At 37.5% G+C, this 22,490-nt stretch overlaps 1 protein-coding gene across 3 annotated transcripts in view; it reads right to left on the reverse strand.

The window, feature by feature from the left end:
- The window catches only part of Eif4enif1 (eukaryotic translation initiation factor 4E nuclear import factor 1), a 48,953-nt gene that overhangs the window by 18,755 nt on the left and 7,708 nt on the right, over nt 1-22,490 (reverse strand). For all 3 annotated transcript variants that reach the window (XM_076865656.2, XM_076865637.2, XM_076865647.2), the window contains exons 3-7: nt 16,756-16,829; nt 13,661-13,788; nt 10,077-10,363; nt 9,614-9,815; nt 5,635-5,810 (exon numbers count right to left, since the gene is read on the reverse strand). In XM_076865656.2, the coding sequence (XP_076721771.1) occupies nt 5,635-5,810; nt 9,614-9,815; nt 10,077-10,363; nt 13,661-13,788; nt 16,756-16,829 (867 nt within the window). The remainder of the gene's footprint in view (nt 1-5,634; nt 5,811-9,613; nt 9,816-10,076; nt 10,364-13,660; nt 13,789-16,755; nt 16,830-22,490) is intronic.

Genomic DNA, 22,490 nt, shown 5'->3' on the forward strand with positions numbered 1-22,490 from the left:
TTGGTCTTTATTTATTATTGGGTACTGGGGATTGAACTCAGGAACACACTACCACTGAGCCACATCCCCAGCCCTATTTTGTATTTTATTTAGATACAGGGCCTCTTATTGAGTTGCTTAGCACTTCACCATTGCTGAGGCTGGCTTTGAACCGGAGATCCTTCTGCCTCAGCCTCCTGAACTGCTGGGATTATAGGAGTGTACCACCATGCACAGCCCAAACTGGTTTTTATGCATAACAGAATTGATTGATTTTATTTATTTGAAGTCTGAAACCCACTATTTTCCAATCAATATTCAGTAGGGGATGGTTAGATTTAAGTTTTTGTTCTTATCTAGAAGAATGTTTTCATAATCTATATCCAAACTAAATCATAAAATTCTTCTCTTGACGGGATTTTAATTGAAGACCCTAATTTGATTGTTTCTGGAACTTCTATTTCAGAGAAATTATTCAGACAGTTTCAATCACATTCCACTTGTAGACTTTCATGCCTTACATATGACTTTTGAGTGCACTAATTTTGCATTAATTAAAGTGTAGGATAAACATTATGACATTTTACAGTGGAAAAATTAAGGAATGTAATCAAAATAACAGGAACTGTAAAAGTAGTAATTAAAAGTTATGATTATGGTTTGTGTTGAAGAAATTTTGAAATTTTACAAATAGCAAAAATGGTAGCTTTGCATTTTCTTTATTTCCTCTGATTATGTCACACGGGAAAAAAGCCACAAGGTATACCAAAAGAACACGAAAAAGCAAAGGACAAGAAGTATCTGGACATTTTCTAAAAATTGAAGAAATAGAGAAAGTCATTTCTATATTTTGATCAGTCACTAACTTTGCTTCAGTGGATAAGCAAATTTTAAACCATAGTTCAAGAGTACAGACTTACTTTTAGAAAAATTTTGCAGAAATACTAAGAAACTAAAGCAATTTAAACCAAGAGTTTAATCTAGTAATTTTCATAATAGAGCAAGATGACAAAACTCTCTCCTATATGTTGGCAAATGAAATGGAGTAACGGAAACAGCTCCAACTCTTAGGTCAGGGCATCCTCTGCTATGTCCTTATCAGCCACCAGTGGATCAAGGAGTCTGAGAACTCTATTCTCGTTGTTTCACTTGTTAGTAAATTCTCTGTACCATTTTCTTTTTTTGGGTACTGGGGATTGAATCCATGGGCACTTAACTACTGAGCCACATCCCAGCTCTTTTTTGCATTTTATTGTTGAGACAGGGTCTTGCTAAGTTGTTGAGGCTGGCTTTGAACTTGTGATCCTCCTTCCTCAACCTCCCCAGCTGCTGGGATCATAGGCATGCGCCACCATGCCCAGCTTCAATAGCATTTTTACATGACTGTTGTGACTATTAGTTTGGTCCTTCAAACAAAGGTCATTTAGACAAGTCATATCCCTGGATTCATATTCTGATAAGCAAATATATCATGAAATATTTTTGTTCTTTGATAATTACTCAGTTTTACTGACTGATGTTTGGTTTCCTTTTCTGCTTTCCACTTTAAGGAAACTACATTTTTGTGTTTTACTCTAGTTTATTGATTTCTTCACATTTTGTTTTGAGCATCTTTTGATTACATCAATGAGATCTTTCTATGTCATCTTTTTCTTCACTCAACATATTTAAGCCCTGTTAGGTGTCAGACAGTATTAGTTAAGAGTTGCATCTATTTTATTTTTTTGTACAAATGAACCCAGGGGTGTTTATCCACTTAGCCACATCCCCAGTCCTTTTTATTTATTTTGAGACAGTATTGTTAAGTTGCTTAGGGCCTCAATAAATTATGAGGCTGGCCTCAGACTTGTGATCCTCCCACCTTAGCTTTACAAGTCACTTGGGATTACAGGTGTGCACTACCAGGAAGTATTGCATCTATTTAAACCTTTCAAATTATTTGCATATGTGATCCACATTTTCAGTTTGTGTAGATTTCTGTTGCTGCCAACTTGTCAATTTCTAAGGTACTGCAATGCCAGTGAACATAGCATACAAATATATACACATGTATATATATGTGTGTGTATATTCTGATTTCTCACGTTTCCTCTGCTAAAAAGTTCTATAAGGACAGGATCTTTGTGTTCTCATGTAACCTCAGTTCCTTGAACAGTATCCAGGTATTACAGTTGCTTGATAAATACTTCTGAACTAATGCATTATTTAAGATTTTTCTTGTGGCTTATTATATAGTCATGTTATAAAAACTGTATTCTCAGTTCTGTCATTGATTTCTGTTTCTATTTATTAACATCCAATATCTGAGGAGCTTACTGTGTGTTGCTTACAGTTTTAAGCACTTTATACATTTGCCAATTGACATTCAAATCCTTTACAATCTTTCATACTTTTCCCAATTAGTCATTTTCTCAGCATTGTATACTAGGGTTCAGCTGGTTATGTGGCACAATCAGAGCATCTGTTTTTATTAATCCCAGTTTGGCTTTAAAGTAAATCTTTTATAAAATATATACCTGAAACCATTAAGTCCCAAGTATTCAATTCTGCAAATATTTCAACAACACTGACACAGTTCATTAAAATAGATTGGAAATAATAATGTACAAATTATATATATATATAACATAATACTATTGTATTACCATTACTTATGTTACATATTATTTAATATGTACCATATTTAAGGTTTTATATGTGTTCCATATCTGGGACGATGGGATAAAGTGGGTTAATGAGTATTGACTCCATGAAAAATTTGAAGACAGATACTCTGGCCTAGTACCAATTTGTTCACCATTAGCCAAGGTTTTGTCTGGGGATGAGAACAAAAAGTTAAGATGATGCCAAATCCCTATTCCTCCCTCTCATGTTTCAGAGAGAGTATAGTTGTGGTGAGTTAAGAGCAGAAATTCTTAAATAAAACTGTTTAAGTTAGGGTTCAGTTTCCAGCACTTATTAGCTGAGTTACCTTGTGCAAATTATTTAAACTTTTACTTCCTCACCTGTAAAATGGAAACAACTAATTTACAAGAGATCTATGAAGATTAAAATGACTTACTATATGTAAAGCCTTAAGCAATCAGCACTGCATGCATGTTACCTGTTGTTATTAAAAGTTTAAGTTTAGCATTTTAAGTCAAAGAGTGAATTCTTCCTCTGCCTAGGCACACACATGAATTTTGTAGGTGCTCACATTTGGAGTCAAGTACAGGTCTCTAAAATTTGATTTGCTGTGAAAACATTTGATAATATGATTTCCATCTGTCTTCTAAGAGAATGCAAAAAAAAAAAAAAAAAAAGAAAAAAGAAAAAGAAAAAAGTCACTAAACAGTTGATGTAAAAAAAAAAAAAAAACAAAAAAAAAAAACAAAAACACGGTACCCTCAGAAGTTAAAGAATTAAAGAGGACCACTCCATTTTACATCAAATAAATTAAGCTTGGGACCGGGGTTGTGGCTCAGTGGTATAGCGCTTGCCTCATGTGTGAGGTACTGGGTTCAATTCTCAGCACCATATATAAATAAATGAAAAACATAAAAAAGATCCAACAACTAAAAAAAATTTTTTAAAAAACAAACAAACAAATAAATCTCACATCTGGATAAGACCTTTGTGTTTGGAGTGAACCAAAGGATTATTGGTTAGGAGACTTTATGATGTATCTGGGTAGAAAACTTACAATTAAAATTGCTGCTAGAACTTCAGAAACAAAACTGAGCAAACACTTGCCATGTTTGATTTGGATACACATTCCACATATTCCTGAACAATGCTACAGACAAATGTATTCTTGGCTCATACTGGTTTACATTAACATATGTTCAGAAAGTAAAGTAAATGCTTAGAAACTCTTACAAGAATTTGATATTTGCTGTGACATGTACTTTAAAAAATGTGCCAGGCAAGCACTCTACCACTGAGCTACAACCCCAGCCCTGTGACATACTTCAGACTAACTAATTCCAGAAATAAAACCTGGTCCTTTACCACAGAGAATTTAGTAAGTATTGTCCTAGAACTCACCTGTGGCCCTGTATCTAATCAGTGCTGTGCAGTGCCAGCTCACTTATTCTGGGTGGCCATCTTTTGAGTGTAGGGGAACAAGAAAACGACAAAGAAGACAGGTCAATTTTGTCTGCTCTGTTGTGCCCAATTTTTTTCTGTGCATGCAGTCATCAAATAAGGAGCAGCAACAGTTAAAGAGTAGAATTATTTTAAGTTAAATTCTGTGAATGACCAGTTCTACAGGAATAGTCAACTCATGTATTTAGTGTTATAAATAGGACATGAAGAAAAAACAGAATTTTAAAAAAATTTTACTGTATCATGGTTCTACACACTCTTTAGAGTCACAAAAAGCCATGCATGGTGGCACACGCCTGTAATCCAAGTGGCTTCCAAGGCTAAGGCAGGAGGATCGTGAGTTTAAGCCAGCCTCAGCAATTTAGTGAGGCCCTAAGCAACTTAACAAGACCTTGCCTCTAAATAAAATATAAGGGCTGGGGAGTGGCTCGGTGGTTGAGCACCAGGGTTTAATCCCTGGTACCAAAAACAACAACAAAAATCCCATAGAAAAAACCATTTCTGTGCACACAGTCTATAGTTATAACCCTTCTCCAAAAATTCAGTGGGGTTATAGTAATTCATAAATGTTGAAGGGACAAGAACAAGGGTAAGTAGCAAGCAAAGATTAGGGATGGCTTATAGTTTCTACTTTAGAAGTCCAGAAACACTATACTCAAAAGAGTTTAATGGCAATGCATACAGTATCCCAGGTTCTTTTTACTAAAGATTTTTAGCATTATCATATCACAAATGGTACTATCTAAGCAGATAGACTCCCCCAAGGAATGCAGGTTGGTGTAACACAAATCACCAGTAATTTAAAAAAAGGCACTTCACAATAAGTCTTAAAGACAAATAATTAGAAATAAAAGAATTTGGCTTTATGTGGTGGGACATGCCTGAAATCCTAGCCACTCAGGAGACTCGGGTGCAAGAATTAAGAGTTCAAAGCTAGCCTCAGAAACTTAGTGAGACCCTAAGTAACTCAGTGAGACCCTGTTTGTAAATAAAATATAAAAAAGGGCTGAGGATGTGGCTCAGTGGTAAAAGTGCCCCTGGGTTCAATCCCTGGGAAAGAAAAAGAAAAGAAAGAAGATAATTAGACATGGTGCCTGTATTCCCAGTTGCTTGGGAGGCTTAAACAGAAGGAAGATTACTTGAACCCTGTAGTTTAGGGCCAGCCTAGACAGCACAGTGAGACCCTGGCTCAAAAAACAAAAACATCCCTCCTTATCCCCAAAGTTAAAGGAAGCAATATTCTTAAACATTTGAAGTGTTTTTACTAAAATGCTAACAACCTAGAAAAAGTTAACTGGTACATAATCATCTTTTAATCATTTCCATTAAGCCTTTAAAAACAAAACAAAAAACCCTAATAAAAATTGAAATATATGAGAATAAAAGCCAAAAACCTCAATAGCATCTAGCAAAACAACATTTTAACAGGAGAATCACCTGAGTTCAGGAGTTTGAGGCCTGCTTGGGCAGTGCAGCAAGACCTCATTTCAAAAACAAACAAACAAACAAACAAATCTTAAATACCATTTGTTGCTCCATTCATATTTACAAGTGCACTGCTACACTCACCGAAGCCAAGCATGGCACCTTATCAAGGTTAAAGAATTCATTAAAGTCAAATTCTCCTGGTGATTGCTCAGGCAAGATGGCATCCCTTGGCACTTCCTGATCAGCAGTAGGCTCCTGGGTGAGGATAACTTCCACCTCATCCTCCTCAGTTACTCCTCCATTGCACTCAACTATGCCTGAAAGCAAAACCAGGACAAAACAGTCTGATGAAGAGAACCACTCCAGTCTTACTTTGTGGTCTTGGCCATCATCACACATATAGAAGAGCCACAAGTAGCTTTTGTTTTTGTTTTGGTGCTAAAGATTGAACCCAGAAGTGCTTTACCACAGAGGCATGTCCATCCCCAGCTTTAAAAAAAATTTTTTTTTTAAAGTTTTGAGATAGAGTCTCACCAAGGCCTTGCTAAACTGCTGAAGCTGGCCTCAAACTTGTGATCCTCCTGCCTCAGCCTCCTGAGTCACTGGAATTACAGGTGTTTGCACCATGCCTGTTGAGCTGCAAGTAACTTTAAAAGCAGATTTCTTGCACAAGAACTGTATTTCAACTATCTGGGAGTTGGAAGAGGAAAAATGCCAGAATCCCAACACGATAGGGGAAAGATTATGGTCCCCCTCTTAAGTACTTCAATTTTCTAACACTGTAGTGGATTCTTTTTCTATACTGCTTATTTATTTTATTTTATTTTTTAAGATTCTTTACAAGTCTTTTACTGATTAATAAGTGGAACCAAATTATTTTGGCTCTGCCCATGCACCCACCACTAAAGTAGGGGTTCAAAAACCTAAGGTATTTATGTAAAACCTGCACAAGAGCAATTTTTTTTTTGTATGTGTATTGAACCCGGGGTGCTTTACTACTGATCTACATCCCCAACCCTTTTTATTGTTTTGAGACAGTGTCTTGCTAAGTTGCTTAGGGATTTGCCAAGTTGCTGAGGCTGCGCACAAAATTGCCATCCTCCTGCCTCAGCCTCAGTTTCTGAGATTATAGAAACTGTCACTGTGTCCAGCTAGGGTGAATCTTTTGTCTACGATTGGTGACAGCTTGTCCTTCAAGGCAAAGTTTAAATGTTACCTCCTTTGGGAAGTCTGCTCTATCTTTTTTTGCACTCTGTGCAGTAAATTAATTATTGCCTTATCTATAATCCTTGCATTCTCTCTCAGAGCACTTATCACACCGTGTGTGTGTGTGTGTGTGTGTGTGTGTGTGTGTATTTGATACCAGGGATTGAACTCAGGGGCACTTACCCACTGAGCCACATTCCCAGCCCTTTTTTGTACTTTATTTAGAGACAGGGTCTCACTGAGTTGTTTAGGGTCTTACTAAGTTGCTGAGGCTGGCTTTTAATTCATGATCCTTCTGCCTCAGTCTCCCAAGCTGCTGGGATTACAGGTGTGTGCCACTGTGACTGGCTTACTACACTATGTTATAGCAACTCTGTGATGAAACTGAGATCTAAGGCTAGGTAATCTGCTCGAATCAGCTTTGTCTTACTCTACAGTGCCAGATTATAGAGTAACCTCAGAACTGTTCAGTCATATTTTTAAGATGGCAATACATGGGTAAGTAAAGCTACCAGGTACTAAACATCTAATTAATTTCACATCTTAATTTTTGCCAAAGTATAGGCAAAAAGCAAAGCAAAACAAAACAACTAACCAAACAAAAACAAACAAACAAAAATCTGTCATTTGGAAGTGCTCTAAAAAACAAAGCCAAACTCTGAACAAGTACAATGAGAGATACCAAGCATTAAAAACTTTTAAGAACTGAACTCCCTACAACTCACCCCCTGCAAAGACACTTTAAAAAGTTGTCTATAGTTTCAAGATCCTGGCAGACAGGAATCTTTCTAAGAGCAAGAAAAAAAAAATTAAACAAAAAGAACAAAACACAGCCTGGACCTATCCCTTCTCAAAATTCCCCAAGAAATACTGTAGTCTTGTTATTTTTAATCAGCTTGGATATTCTAGAACAGAAATTAAATGCTAACTTCTGTTTTAATTCCAACAACGCTCCAAGAAGCTAGATAGCAAAGCAGGGAAATACAATAGCACAAAAGATAAGTGCCTTGCTCAATACTAGCAAGCCTAGGATAGCTACCCAAACTCTTCCACATAAAACTGTGTGTATAAGGCTACATGTCTCCTCTATGGGGATGCCTGCTAAGAATCCTAATCCTTCAGGGGTCCTCAGGTAACGAGAGAGACACCTTATAAGCCATGGACAAAGCAATAGGCAGTTTCTCCAGTGGGTTTTTAAAGACTGACAGTTAAACTAAAATAAGTGCTGTGATGGAGGAATTATTTCCACTTTACAGACAAACTGAGCCTTAAGCTGGGTATGGTGGTACACATCGGTAATTCCAGCTACTTGGGAGGCTGAGGCAGGAGGATCTCAAGTTTGAGGCTAGCCTGGCAACACAGCAAGAACCTGTCTAAAAATAAGATAAAAGAGCTGAGGATAAACTCACTGGTAGAGTGTTTGCCTAGTATGCATAGACCCTGGATTGAATTCCTAGTAATGTAAGGGGAGAGAGGTGGGGAGAAAGAAACTGAGCCCTAGCAAAAATAAACTCAAAAGCCTCATCAATGTATGCTTCTCCTTGGCTCATTGTATCCACCAGAACCTGACTGCCAACTTCAGGTCAAATAATAGACATTTTGCAGGAGTTTTATTTCCCACTGTAAGGGTAATATGGGGAGCCATAAAAAGTCTGTACTTTGCTCATCCATTTATTAAAAGCAAATAACAACAAAATCTTTAATATTAAAATGTACTGCATAAGTGTCCAGGAGAGGCTGAGCTCTGATGTGCAAATTTAATCTTTACAGCTAAAAGCAACCCTTATAGGTATGACAAAGCATTGTCTTCACCTTACAAAGAAACAAATCTACCTATTAAGATTATGTTAAGGTAGGCATGGTGGCGCACACTTGTAATCCCAGGGGCTTGGGAGGCTGAGGTAGGACGATCCTAAATTCAAAGCCAGCCTCAGCAACTTAGTGAGGCCATATGCAATCTTGTGAGACTGTTTCAAAATAAAAGGGGTGGGGATGTGGCTTGGTCGTTAAGCACTCCTGGCTTCAATCCCTGGTATTTAAAAAAGAAAAAGTAAAGCATAGATTATGTTATGGAATATCTTTTTCTTTGTAGCAGCTTCAGTACAACCCCAGGCCAAGATCATCAGCACAGGGACGGTCATCTTACAGCCAGGTCACTGCCCTGAAAACAAGTGTGCCCCTATGTTGCACCAGACTTTTCACACACATTAACTCTGGCTCCTTCAGTTTAGCAAGGAGCTTATCAAACAGCTGATAAAACAGTTTGGGAGAAGGTAAATCACAAATGACTGATCTGGGATGGTCTATCAGCATAGTGAGGAAGTGGTCTCTGTCATTTAAGACCTCTGAGCCTCTATGTTCTATTCTGTGAAATGGGCGTAAAAGTACCTATACCACCTGGCACAGTGGCACACGTCTGTAATCCCAGCAACTTGGAAGGCTAGCCATCCTCAGCAACTTAGTGAGGCCCTCATCAACTTAGCTCAGTGGTAAAGCATCCCTAGTTTCAATCCCCAGTACAAAAAAAAAAAAAAAAAAAAAAAAAAAGACCTATACCACAGAGTTGTTAGGATTTATTATACAGAAACAACACACCACTGTACCACTGTTTCTAGTACATAATTGAAAACCCTCTTTATTTTCATCATGTTTACCAACCTCGAGGAACCCTTCATGAATTGTGTTCATGAAAAAAACAATGCACACAGGATAACACAATACCTGTTTAGTACAGTAGGCAAAGGTTAAGATAGTATTGTGAAATTTTGCTTAGGAAGCAATTTTAAAAATCAAACTGCAACATAATAAACTTTACAGTTTGTACCAACCGGTGCCCATTCCTAAGTATGCAATTAAGCCAATGATAATCACATCTCATTTAAAAGTGAACTTCCCTCCCAAAGTTTATACTGACCTTCCTTCACAGAGGCCGTCCGTCGCCTTGTTCTTTTTCTACCTTTGTGATCTTCTTCTAGTATCTTATCATCAAAGCCAGTCAGTTCAATTGTTTCAGATTGACTTGTGGGTCCAGCTGAGAACCATTCTGGTTCTTCTTCTGTGTATGAATCATTTCTTCTGCGTTCTCCAAAGACACGCTTACTATCCCCAAACTCCCTCTGGAAAAGTACAAAAAGATTTAAAAAAAAGAAAAAAAATTCTAGTCAAAACATTTGTACTTTAATCAAAGTCTTAACAAATTAACTAATGCTTACTTCAATAAATAAACTATGCTGTGGACTTGAAGCCCATCACCATGTCCCCCTGCCCACCCTGCTCTATTCCTCCTTGTTTATTAGTTACAAGTGGGCTATACTCATCTAGGTTCTAATATTAAGTCCCCAGACATGTGAGGTGATCAAAGGGTCTAAAAAACAAACCCTGAAACGCTTGTCCTTATAGTCCCTCTCACGATCTCTGTCTCTCAAGTCGCGTAGGTCCTTATCACTAAGACGGTGATCTTTCTCAAAGGTCCGGGCAGAGATTATCCTCCCACTGCCAATTCTTCGTCCACCAAGCAGGCGAAGCCCATCACTGTCTTTCTCCAATGGACTTCCTGAGCGACGGGAGCTAACAGCAGCTGTCACATGACAGCCCCCACCAAAGCTTCGTCTCTGTGGGATGAGAACAACATCTAAGTCGTCTTCTTTCACACGCTCTCGAGGATCTGGAAAGATGAGGGAAAGAGAATGGTAACCAAAGCCATAAGGATATTTTTCTTTAGGTGATGTAGAAGGGGTAGGGTTGAAAAAAAAGTAATGGGGGGCTTATCAACAGATTCATAGTAACTCATACAGTATTATTTAAGTAAGACTTCTGCCTTTTCTCTTTGGAGCAGTAAAAGTACTTCACACTATACAATTTTCTGTGATTAGTATCTGATAAGACCTTACTAATTTAAGTAAAAGCAAATGTTTTATCTACTAAAAAACTAATAGGTGTCAGTATTTGGAAAAAAAAATTGCTTAAAAAGTCTTTCTTCAGTAGATGATATTGAATAGTAATACACACAAAATAATAAAATGCATCACACATATAAGTGTAAAGCCTAACATGAGGAAAATCTTTGTGGCACTGGATTAGGAAAAGCTTTTTCAGCCATGACAAAGAAACTATGATCCATTTTAAAATACAGATAAATGGGGCTTGATTAAAATGTAAAATTTCCATTGTTTGAAAGACACCAATTAGAGAATGCAAAGACAGAGCAAACAATGACAAAATATTTTTGGCATATTTCTTATGAAAAATCTGTATTCGGGGGTGGGGTTGTAGCTCAGTGGTAGAGCGCTTGCCTTGTATGTGTGAGGCTGTGGATTTGGTCCCCAGCACCACATAAAAATAAATGAAAATAAAGATATTATGTCCATCTACAAAAAAAAAAAAAAAAAAAAAAAAAAAAAAAAAAAAGAATCTGTATTTAGAGTATTTAGAAACTCAGTAACAAAAGACAATTAAAAAAAAAAAAAAAAAAAAGAGTGGGCATGGTGGTGTACACCCATAATTCCAGCACCTGGGGAGGCTAAGGAAAGAGGATCACAAGTTTGAGACTAGCTTCAGTAACTTCACGAGACCCCGTCTCAAAAAACAATGCAAATTAGACCATGTGATATCACTACACACCTACTAAAATGGCTAAAATTAAAAAGTGAACATTTCAAGTGCTGACAGGAACGTGGAACAAGCAGAACCCTCATATTCTGCTGGTGGAAATGTAAAATAGAACACTTTGTAAAAGAGTTTGGCAGTTTTTCAAAACATTAAATATACATTTACCATACAACTCAGGCATTTTACACCTAGGTATTTAGCCAAGAGATAATAAAGCATATGTCCATGCAGAGACTTATACATTAATGTTCACAGCAGCTTTGGTTAACAGTCAAAAACTAAACAACCCAAATATCTATCAACTGATAAATGGATAAAATGTGATGAATCCATATAATGGAATAAAAAAGAACAAACTACACATTGAACTACAGGGATAAATTTTAATTGAGTGAAAGAAGGTATACATGAGGAGTACACATTGTAACAATTCCATTTATATACAATTCTAAGAAATATATACTGGTCTACAGTGTTAGAAAGCAATTTACAGCTTGGTTGAGGAGGGTGAGGAGAGGTTAAAAGGAGGGACTCAGATACCTGGTAATTTTGGGGGGTGATGGAAATGCTTAGTATTTTTACTTTATTGTGGTAATAGTTTCCCAAGTTACACAACAGTCTGAATTTTTTCTAATGGCATTCTGTATGTGCAGGCTACTGTATGTAAATTTTAATAAACTAAGAAAAACAAACATGTTGTCATGTAAAAAATATTTTCCTAGAAAACCCAGAAAACTGAAGTTTAGTCCAATTGAGAAGAACCTCCTTTAGTCATCTCACCAAAATTAGTTCCAGGATGTTTTGGTATAGACTTTTCTGGAATATCTGTGCTAGTCTGTTTTTCAAAAACAGGATACAATGTAGATAGTTTTGTATAACTAGATAATGACTCAATATACATGCATATAATTTATAATATACACACCTGTAACACATTGTGACAGAACAAACAATGTAATAATCCTATATATGGATATACCAAAGTCTATTCAATCTACTTCCACTAATGGATATTCATGTTCCTTCTAAATTTTCACTTTTTTTCTTTCTTTCTTGATAGCAGGGATTGAACCCAGGGGTGCTTAACTGCCAAGTCACATTCCCCAGAACCCCCACTTTTTAAAAATTGTAGATAAAAAAATAAATAAAGGTATTGTATCTATGTGGTGTTGAGGATTGAACCTAGTGCTTCACACATGCTAGGCAAGCACTCTACCACTGAGCTATAGCCCCAGCCCCCAGCCCTCTTAAAAAATAGGGTCTAAGTTGCTGGGGCTGGCTTTGAACTCCAGATCCTCCTGCTTCAGCCTCCCAAGCTGCTGGGATTATATGTATGTGCTACAATGTCTGGGAGTTTTCACCATTTTAATAAAGTCTAATTCTGTTAGAATGTGTGTGGACACACATACATTTTTTGTTTTGTTTTTGGGTGGTACTGGGGATTGATCCCTGGGCCTCATGCATGATAGACAAATGTTCTACCACTGAGATGTATCTTCAGCCTGTCAGACTAAATTCTTTGTTTGAAGGACATTATTGCACTAAGTGTACTTACAGATTGTATGGAACAATCTTTTTTTTGGATACTGGACATTGAACCCAGGGTCACTTTACCACTGAGCCACATCCCCGGCTCTTTTTATATTTTGAGACAAGGTCTTGTCAAGTTGCTTAGGGCTGTACTAAATTGCTCAGGCTGGTCTTGAACTTGTGATCCTCCTATCTCATCCTTTCAAGTCCCAACGATTATAGGTGTGTGCTACTGTGCCCAGTTTGTGTAGGAAAAACTTACAACTCAATCTAGAGCCACCCGCATCTTCTTTGCTCAGTTCCAAGTTTTTATGATGGGTCTTCTCATCTCAAAAGAATTTCTTACGAGTTCCTTAAATGATTTTTATATTGCCAAGTCCCCATTTCACCCTTAAATAATATCTTTTCTAGTTTAAAGAGAAAAGGTACATAAGATCAAACTTTATTCTAGTCTCAAACCATTTCCAAACTCTATTTTGCTCACAGTTCATTATAAATTAATAATTGCCAGAACCAATTTACACCTAAGCACTAATCTTGTAGGAGATGAAGCATGATCAGATTTACAGAACAGCTTTGTTATTATGCACACCAATGAAAGACATCTCTACATATCCTAATAACACAGTCTACTTGCCATTGCCATATAGGAAGACTATATTACCACCTAATTAATTAGGAAAATTTCAACTAGTAAATCAGTTTCCTGAAAACAACTCCCTGCCACCATACATAAAACTCACAGCTAACAATGAAACTAGCAGCTAAGAGCTTGCCTCCCCCGAACCTCTGTCTCTACTCATAAGAGACTGTACTCACTCACCTATGATCCTACGCACCAGGGAGGGTCGGTCATTATCCAACTCTTTCTTCAGGTTTTCTACTGGTGAGCTACGTCCTGAAGCTGGGTAAAGAGAGGCATGCCACTTCTCAGGGTCCCAGACACCATCACTGTAGGTCAAAAGGTACCGAGAGTTAGCATTTGCAGCCATGAACTATACACGTGGGTAGTCTAATCTCTAACCTCTTCAGGTAGTAAGTTAAGGAAACCCCTTTCCAATATAAAATTTCATGGTTGCCTTCAGAATGGTTACCTCTTAAGATGAGAACAAAAACAAGCAATTAATTTAATAATACCAACATGAACTTGAAACCAATGGTGTGCTGGGTAATGTAGTGCATGCCTGTAATCCCAGTCAATCAGAAACTGAGGAAGGAGTATCCCAAGTTTGAGGCCAGTCTCAGGAATTTAGCTGGGTGTGGTGGCACACTGTAATCCCAGTGGCTCGGGAGGCTGAGGTAGAGGGAAGCAAGTTCAAATCCAGCCTCAGCAAATTAATGAACCCTAGCGACTTAGTGAGGGCTGGGGATGTGGTTCAGTGGTAAGTCGCCCCTGGGTTTGATCCTTGGTACTAAAGGGGGGAAAAATTTAGTGAGACCCTCAGTGACTTAGTGAGACCTTGTCTCAAAAAATGCCTGTAATCTCAGCAGCTTGTGGGGCTGTGGCAGAAAGATGGCGAGTTCAAGGCCAGCCTCAGCAATTTAGCAAGGCCCTAAGCAACTCAGTGAGACCTTGTCTCTAAATAAAATACAAAAAAGGGCTAGGGATGTGGCTCAGTGGTTAAGTGTCCCTGAATTCAATCCCTGGCACCATAAATAAATAAATAGGAAAGGGATGTAGCTCAGTGGAAGATAACCACTGAGTTCAATCCCTAGTACTAAACAAATATTCAACCAGTGGTCTGTATTCAAATGAAACATGTAGGGAACAAATCTTAGGGGTACATATGGATTATAGTAACTATACTTGTCCTATACAAAAATTTTCATAAACATTTTGATTACTCATCAGTACTAACAGCTGATAAAAAGAAAAAACAAAGACAAAAAACCTTAATCCTTTTAACAGAAGCACTTCCTGGAATGTTTGTTGACCCCTCCCCCTTTTTTTGTAGTTGGACACAATACTTTTATTTTATTTATTTTTATGTGGTGCTGAGGATCAAACCCAGTGCCTCCCACATGGTAGATGAGCATTCTACCGCTGAGCCACAACACCAGCCCTTTGATTCCCTCTTTAATGAAGTGATAGGCAGTAGACCGTGCAGAGCAAAAGCTCTGGAGCCCCAACAATCTGGGATCAAATTCTAGCTTTGCTACCACATCCTAGACATGTTTTTGGGCTGTCTTCACAAAAAGGATAACCATAAAGCAGAACAGGCTGCACTATATAGTGACATCATACTCCACATATATCTTTCATGGGCTGCATTCTATGAAGCAGAAGTATGTGGCAGCACTTGACTCAGTATTTACTACGTAGTAGGTACATAACTTTTTATTTTTGTAGTACTGGGGGAGTAAATACACATCTTGCACATGGTAGGCAAGTGCTCTACCAGTGGCTCATTTGAAAAAGTGAGCCAACCTCTTAGTTTGAAACCCTTTACAATAAAGGAGATATTACCTATCTTCTGCTGTTTGTGAGGATTACTTGGAGTTTAAGAGCCCAACAAATCTTCATTCTCAAAGAGAAGAGAAACAACAGAATGAAGCTCTTTTCCTCTTCATCTCTTTATTTTTGGTATTATCACTAGGTACAATGTCCCTACTTCAGAATAAAAGTTAGTATATCTGCTTATAACTTTTATTTAAAAAAAATTTTTTTTTAGTTGTTGATAGACCTTTATTTTATTTATTTTTTTGAGGTGCTGAGAACTGAATCCAATTCTCACAAATGCTGGGCAAGTGTGCTTCTGCTGCGCCACAGCCTCAGCCCCTGCTTATAACTATGTCAAGAAGAAATAGTTGCAACAATTAATTCCAACCTGAGGCATAAAAAGGTTTTACAATGAAAAACAAACAAAAACAAACAAACAAACAAAAAAAAACCAAACAAACCAACACCACAGGCATATCTGAAGATAAATGCTAAAAATGCTAGCCAATCAAAATAGTCATTATTCCAATATCATCTTCATCAGGGGAATGTGGTGAAGCATCTAGGTTTAACAGCCTTGAGTCCACATACAAAATTTAAGTGACCCATTCAACTAAGAAATGAAACCTAATATGATACTTCGTATGTTAAAAACATGAACAAATATAAATCACCTACTTTGATTTTTTAATATGTATTTTTAGTTCTTGATGGACCTTTACATTTTATTTATTTTTAAATTATTTTAGTTATAGATTGTAGATGGACAAAATACCTTTATTTTTATGTAGTGCTGAGGATCAAATCCAGTGTGAGACAAACACTCCACCACTGAGCCACAATCCAGCCCCTTACCTTGCTATTTAAGAAATGACTAAGGTGATCATAAGAAGTATGAGAGAGGGTTATTATAGGAGATTTTCAGACCATTTTCAGTTGTAGTGTCTTCAAACCAAAGCTGTCTATCTTTTCTAAAAGAGGCTAAGAAGCAATAAGGCTAATGTGAATGATTAAATGGTTATTGGTTTGGGGGGACACAGGTAAAGGGCTCAGAACACTCCTGGGGCAGGTCCTTAAAGAAGTACCCTAAAAGCACAGAGCAAGAACCATAAAGTATGGAGAAAAGATCCTGTTGAGGACTCTTGGGTTCAAGTCTCATCTTTCTTTCCTGTTTATTTTGTTGTTGTAGTACTGGCTGTTGAACCCAGGTCCTTGTGCATGCCAGGCAAGCTTTCTACCACTAAGCTATAACTCCAGCCCTATTTTTTCTGCTTTCTATGTGACTTTGATCAAATCATTTTCTAGTTTTAGTTTCATGATCAGTTTCCTGAAATTCATGTTATTATCTCATGAAGTCCTTTCTTCATTTATAATTGTGCCCCAAAAACCTTAAGATTATTATTAATTTACCAGTATGATAAAACAAATGAACAAAAAATTTACAAGTAGAACTTAATGACTTATAATGATAGTGATACCTGTCATATTTTTCGGAAAGGCATGAAGGTCTCTGTTTGGAATGGGGACGTTCTTTTATATCCAAGAGCTCCTCCTAAAAAGAGAAATCAAATGGGGATTTTGAATTACAGTTTTCAGGCCATACACTTTCAACTTCTTTCTCCTCTGATTAATTCTGAGTATCTATAAACATTTCACACAATTCTTATTTGTACTTTTGACTTATTTCAGGAAGGACTGGAGATTTGGACAAGAATGCTATGCAATGAAAGAGAGGTAATGGTTTAGCGGGATGGTAATCGTGATAAAAGCACAATTTATGCACGTATAGAAATGTCAGTGAAAACCATCAAGTTGCACAATTAAAGTTGATAATTATAACAAAAAAAGAATGAGAATATTCTTTTACAATCTCTTATCTAGTTCCAAGAGAGAATCTGGCCCTACAGATTTTTTTTCTTTTTAATTTTGAGACAGGGTCTTGCTAAGATGCCAAAGGCTGGCCTCAAATTGTAATCCTTTTGCCTTAGCCTCCCGAGTAGCCAAGATTAGGCATGTACCACCTTGCCCGGCTCAGAAATTATTTCAGGGACACTCTTTCCATTTTATCAAGGACTGTGTCTTCAGCAGAGGAGAGAAGTCAACCCATCACAAACAATGGATGACTTCAGATATAGGGACTTCTGCAGACCCTGGTTGAAAAGGCCTGTCAGATTTATATAACTACAGTTATCAATAATACTTTAATCTACCCCCCCAATTCCAATTTTGTCATTTATTTTTACTTTCTCTCCCTTCAAACACAGGAACCAGTCTAGAATCTGGTTGTTATCTCACTTGGGTCTCTACAACTTTTATCTACTATGACACTGACATTTCTAAATAATGTAGTCTCTCTCCCTTTTTTGCAGTATTGGGACTGAATCTAGGAACTAGAACTTGCTAGGTAAGTGCTCTACTACATACCTACCTCTCACTTTTTAAGAGAACATTCATTTTGGCTTTGTCTGAGGTTTCCTTATGCTTAAGGTTAAAGTATTCCTGGAGCCAAACACTAACTTAAGAGAAACAGTATCACTGCTGGATGCCATGATATTCAGCTGCTAGCACTTGGCATCATATGTAAACATACATCTTTCCTTCTCCCCCAGTTATTGTTTAAAAAAATTTTTTTTTAGACATTATGTCTTTACTTTATTCATTTATTCATATGTGGTGCAGAGAATCGAACCCAGTGCCTCACACATACTAGGCAAATGCTCTACCACTGAGCCACAATCCCAGCTCCCCAGTTATTCTTTATATTGGTATGGAATCATGATTCTTAGTTTTTCCAATGATCTATAATTTATCGTTCTTAATTATTTTAGTGCCCAAATTATCCCAGATTGTCAGCTGAAGCTTTTTCAGGCTGGCTCACATGTTCTTTCAATATGCTCCCATCTTTTGTAAAAACAAAACAAATAAAAAAACACTGCTTTACTGATTTAGCTTGTACCTATCCTATCCTAATGCTGGATTTAGCCATTTCTCTGAGAAATTCTAGTCCCATAAGAAACCAAAAATCTGGGAACAAGGTATGTGTTTATTTGGTTATAGGCTCTTTCATCTGACCCAGGAAACACATGCATTTCTATATGGATGCAAACATACATACAAACCAATACACATACATGCACACTTATATGAATATATACAAAATCGACTGCCTCTTATTGATATATAAACATTTTCATAATAAAATAAATAAAGCAATTCACAAACTTTCATTAGCAGTAAAATGCTGCAACTGCCTAGCAAGAAAGCATGGAGCATTGCGCCATGACCTCTACAACACTCCCATTCCAGACCTCACAAGAGGAGAATGCAGGCTGCTTCCATATTTTGAGGTATCAGAGGGATAGATTTGCTCTCTCAGCCTATAGGAATCACTGCATATAACATGGCACAAATTCACTCAGTGTCTTCAGATAGCTGGAGTCTTTAAATGTTTTCAGGTGAGCAAAATATCCTACAACCAGAGGAAATTTTAGTTTTAAAACCAGGATATCAATTAAATACTTTCATTTATTTAGGATTTACTTATAAATTACCTTATTTATTGGGTAGAAATACCTAAAAAAGTTTAGATGCCTAAGATAAACAGAATTTCAAATATAAGATAATGTCTAGAGGCAGTCTAAATTCTCAAAAAAACTGTCAAAGGCCGGGCACAGAGGCACACACCTGTAATCCCAGTGGCTTGGGAGACTGAGGCAGGGGAGGATCTCAAGTTTAGTCAGCCTTAGCAATTCAGCAAGGCACTAAGCAATTTAATGAGACCCTGTCTCAAAAAATAAAAAAGCTGGGGATATATAAGCACCCCTGGGTTCAATCCCCCAATACAAAACCCAAAACACAATAAATTAAAAAAACTGTCATGCCACCTATAAATCAATAAAGACAAGAGTTCAGACAAATGTGCAGGGCAGATACAGTGTCAGAGCTTTGAAGATGGGATGGGGATATAGCTTAGTGACAGAGCTTTGCCTAGCATGCTCAAGGTCCTAGTTCAATCCCAGAAGCACAAAACAAAACAGACCTGTGGAGATAAATACAACATTGGGGCAGGGAGGCAGGGCAAATAGACCAATAGTAGTAATACCAATAGCAGATGTCACAGTACAAAATCCTAAAAAGCACTGTGCAAAAGGCTTAAAAGTTTTCCAGTTTACAGTGATATAGCCCTTGCCTAACATTCAATGAGGCCCTGAGTTTGGTCCTTAGCACCACCACCTCCCCACTGAAGGAGGAAAATATATTCAGGTACAAACAGGAAATACCCTGCAACGTAGGAAATACACATAATACTACAGGGGAGGGGAAAAAAAAAACTGTCAAATAAATAATTTTCTGCTACTAGAAGTAACTCAAGGGGCCGGGGTTGTGGCTCAGTGGTAGAGCACTTGCCTAGCACGCACGAGGCACTGTGTTCGATTCCCAGGCACCACATAAAAAAACAAACAACAACAACAAAGATGTAACTCAAAGATTATTACAAACTGCCTTACCCTTCTCAAATTCAAACATCAAACTAAGAACCTTAGCATACTGCCACCCAAGGATGATATACTTCACCGTTATATGTACATATTCTTATCAAGTATAACTAAAAAGAGCCAATTAAAAAAAATAAATGTATTCTCAATATATAGAAGTTTCTAAACAATGGGGTTTGTTTGGAGGAAAAAAATCTTTTAACTCCAACATATAACAAGGATCTAAGTTCTTCATTACTATTAGCTATTTGCTGAAATAGCTGATGATTTAAGAATCAACCAGAGGGGCTGGGGTTGTGGCTCAAGGGATAGAGTGCTCGCCTAGCATGTGTGAGGCTCTGGGTTTGATCCTCAGCACCACATAAAAATAAAAAACAATATTGTATCCACCTGAAACTAAAAAATAAATATTAAAAAAAAAATCAACCGGAAAAGATTAACATTTTAACACACCCACAAAACATTTAGCAGGGCCAAATTTTGGTCCTGCTGGTCAAGATAAAGAAATATTTTAATGACAGATGCAGTGGTGCTGCCTGTGAGCCCAGAAACTTGGGAGGTTAAGGAAGGAGAATAGCAAATTCAAGCCCAGCTCAGCAACTGAGCCAGGTCCTAAGTAACTTAGAGAGACCCTTCCTCAAAATAAAATAAAATAAAATAAAATAAAATAAAATAAAATGAAAAGACTGGTGTTGTGGCTCAGCAGCAAAGCACCCATGGTTAAAAACCTAGTATAAAAAAAAAAAATTACTACTTTGAGTTGAGGCCAATAGTGTAGCTTAGTGGTAGAGTACTCACATGACATGCCTAAGGCCCTAGATTGAATTCCCAGCACCATAAAGGAAAAAAAAAAAAAAAAAAAGAAGAAAAAAAGCTTTGAATTGAGCATTTTTCTCAAAATGTGGCCCAAGGTCCAAGAGAGGGCGCCTCCTTGCTGGGTTTAGAAAGCCAAATGTGTTACATTCCAAAAGGTCCTAAAAATGTATAAAAGATAGCATCCCCCTTTAAAATGCCTGAGAGAATCCCTCAAACAGTGAGGAAAGAAACCACGGGTTAAGTTATTGCAATTGTTCTTTTCTTCACTGTCTACAGAACTCTTCCAGGCTCAGTGCCCAGCATCAGCAGATGATTCTTATCCTTGCCCTTATGGCTCTTCCAGTCTCTTAGAGAAGTGTTCTTCAACTGCTATCTCATTAAAAGCTCTTCACATCAGTAATTTCTGGAGAAACAGACCTTTTGGGGATATTTTCGAAGAAAACTCTCAACTGTGGCTAAAGGCAAAATACTTGGAAAATGCCCACTCTTAACTAGGAGTGCTCCCTTCTCATGAATATTTCATGAGAGAATGTGAGTTTACCCTTTTGTAAGAATCCATGGGAACTTACTGATAATGGGCAATTTCATTAAAATTATCACCTGGGCAAAAAAAGAGTCAATACCCAGCTGAGACCTCAGTTTTTGCACAAGTTACTAAAACTTGATCAGGCAAGAACAATCTGTTACTTGCCCAAGTGTCACATACCCAAGGAAGTATGAACACATTTTCTTAGTTGCAGCAATCTTCCTTAAAGAGTAACTGTGAAGCTTCTCCAATCTATTTGTGAATTACCAATGTGGGCACCCACTTTTGGTGGTCATCATTAAAGCAGAAAGCAAATTAATCTGAATGTAAGTCCAAAACAACAATAGTTAAGATCCTAAGCAATTTCTTTCTGCAGGATCCTATGCAGAAGCAACTATGCATTCTGAAATTATAGAAGAATTTTACCAGGCTGGGGTTGTGGCTCAGAGGTAGAGTGCTTGCCTAGAACGAGTGAAGCCCTCCCTGGGTTCGATCCTTAGCACCACATATAAATAAATGAAGGTATTGTGTCCAATTACAACTAAAAAAAATAATAAATAAATAAATAAATAAAAGAATTTTACCCAAGTCACATTTATAGAAGAGGACAAAAGGTGAACTCTACCTTTGTGAACTGATTTCAATACATAAGAAAATTTAAAAATTCAATATTTTATAATTAAGATAGGTGTTTAAGAAACAAACTATTTCATTGTTAATGGCCAAAGTACTCTAGAAGTAACCTAAGCTCTTCCTAAAGAGGGTGACTGTTCTGACAGTAGCAATTAGGTTGAGGTCCATCTTTGACCACCTCTCATTGTTCTTACCCTCCACATGCCCACTAGTGTTGGTCCTGGCCCATTAGGCTTGCAGATGGTTGCTGAACTGACCAAACACGTAATTCTATAGAGTAACTTTCTCAAAAGATTAGAAAGTTTTAAGCTAGGCCCAATGGCACACATCTATAATCCTAGTGACTTGGGAGACTGGGGCAGGATGATCACAAGTTTGAAGCCAGCCTCAGCAACTTAGTGAGATCCTATCTCAAAAAATAAAAAGGGCTGGTAGTGTAGCTCAGTGGTAGAGCACCTGCCTACTATCTGTGAGGTCTTACTATTCCAAGTACTGAAGGAAGGGGAGATTAGAAAGCTTTAAAAATAGATCACAACAGCATTAATAGTCAGGGCAATAGTGAACAACCACACATGGGGTGTGGGGAATTCATTCCATCATCTCCCATTCATGAAGCTAGTTGCTAAAAGGGCACCATTTGGGGCTGGGGATGTGGCTCAAGTGGTAGCGCGCTCGACTGGCATGCGTGCGACCTGGGTTCTATCCTCAGCACCACATACAAAGATGTTATGTCCGCCGATAA

The sequence above is a fragment of the Callospermophilus lateralis genome, chromosome 1 (genome assembly GCF_048772815.1).
Source record: "Callospermophilus lateralis isolate mCalLat2 chromosome 1, mCalLat2.hap1, whole genome shotgun sequence".
In the NCBI taxonomy this organism is placed as follows: Eukaryota; Metazoa; Chordata; class Mammalia; order Rodentia; family Sciuridae; genus Callospermophilus; species Callospermophilus lateralis.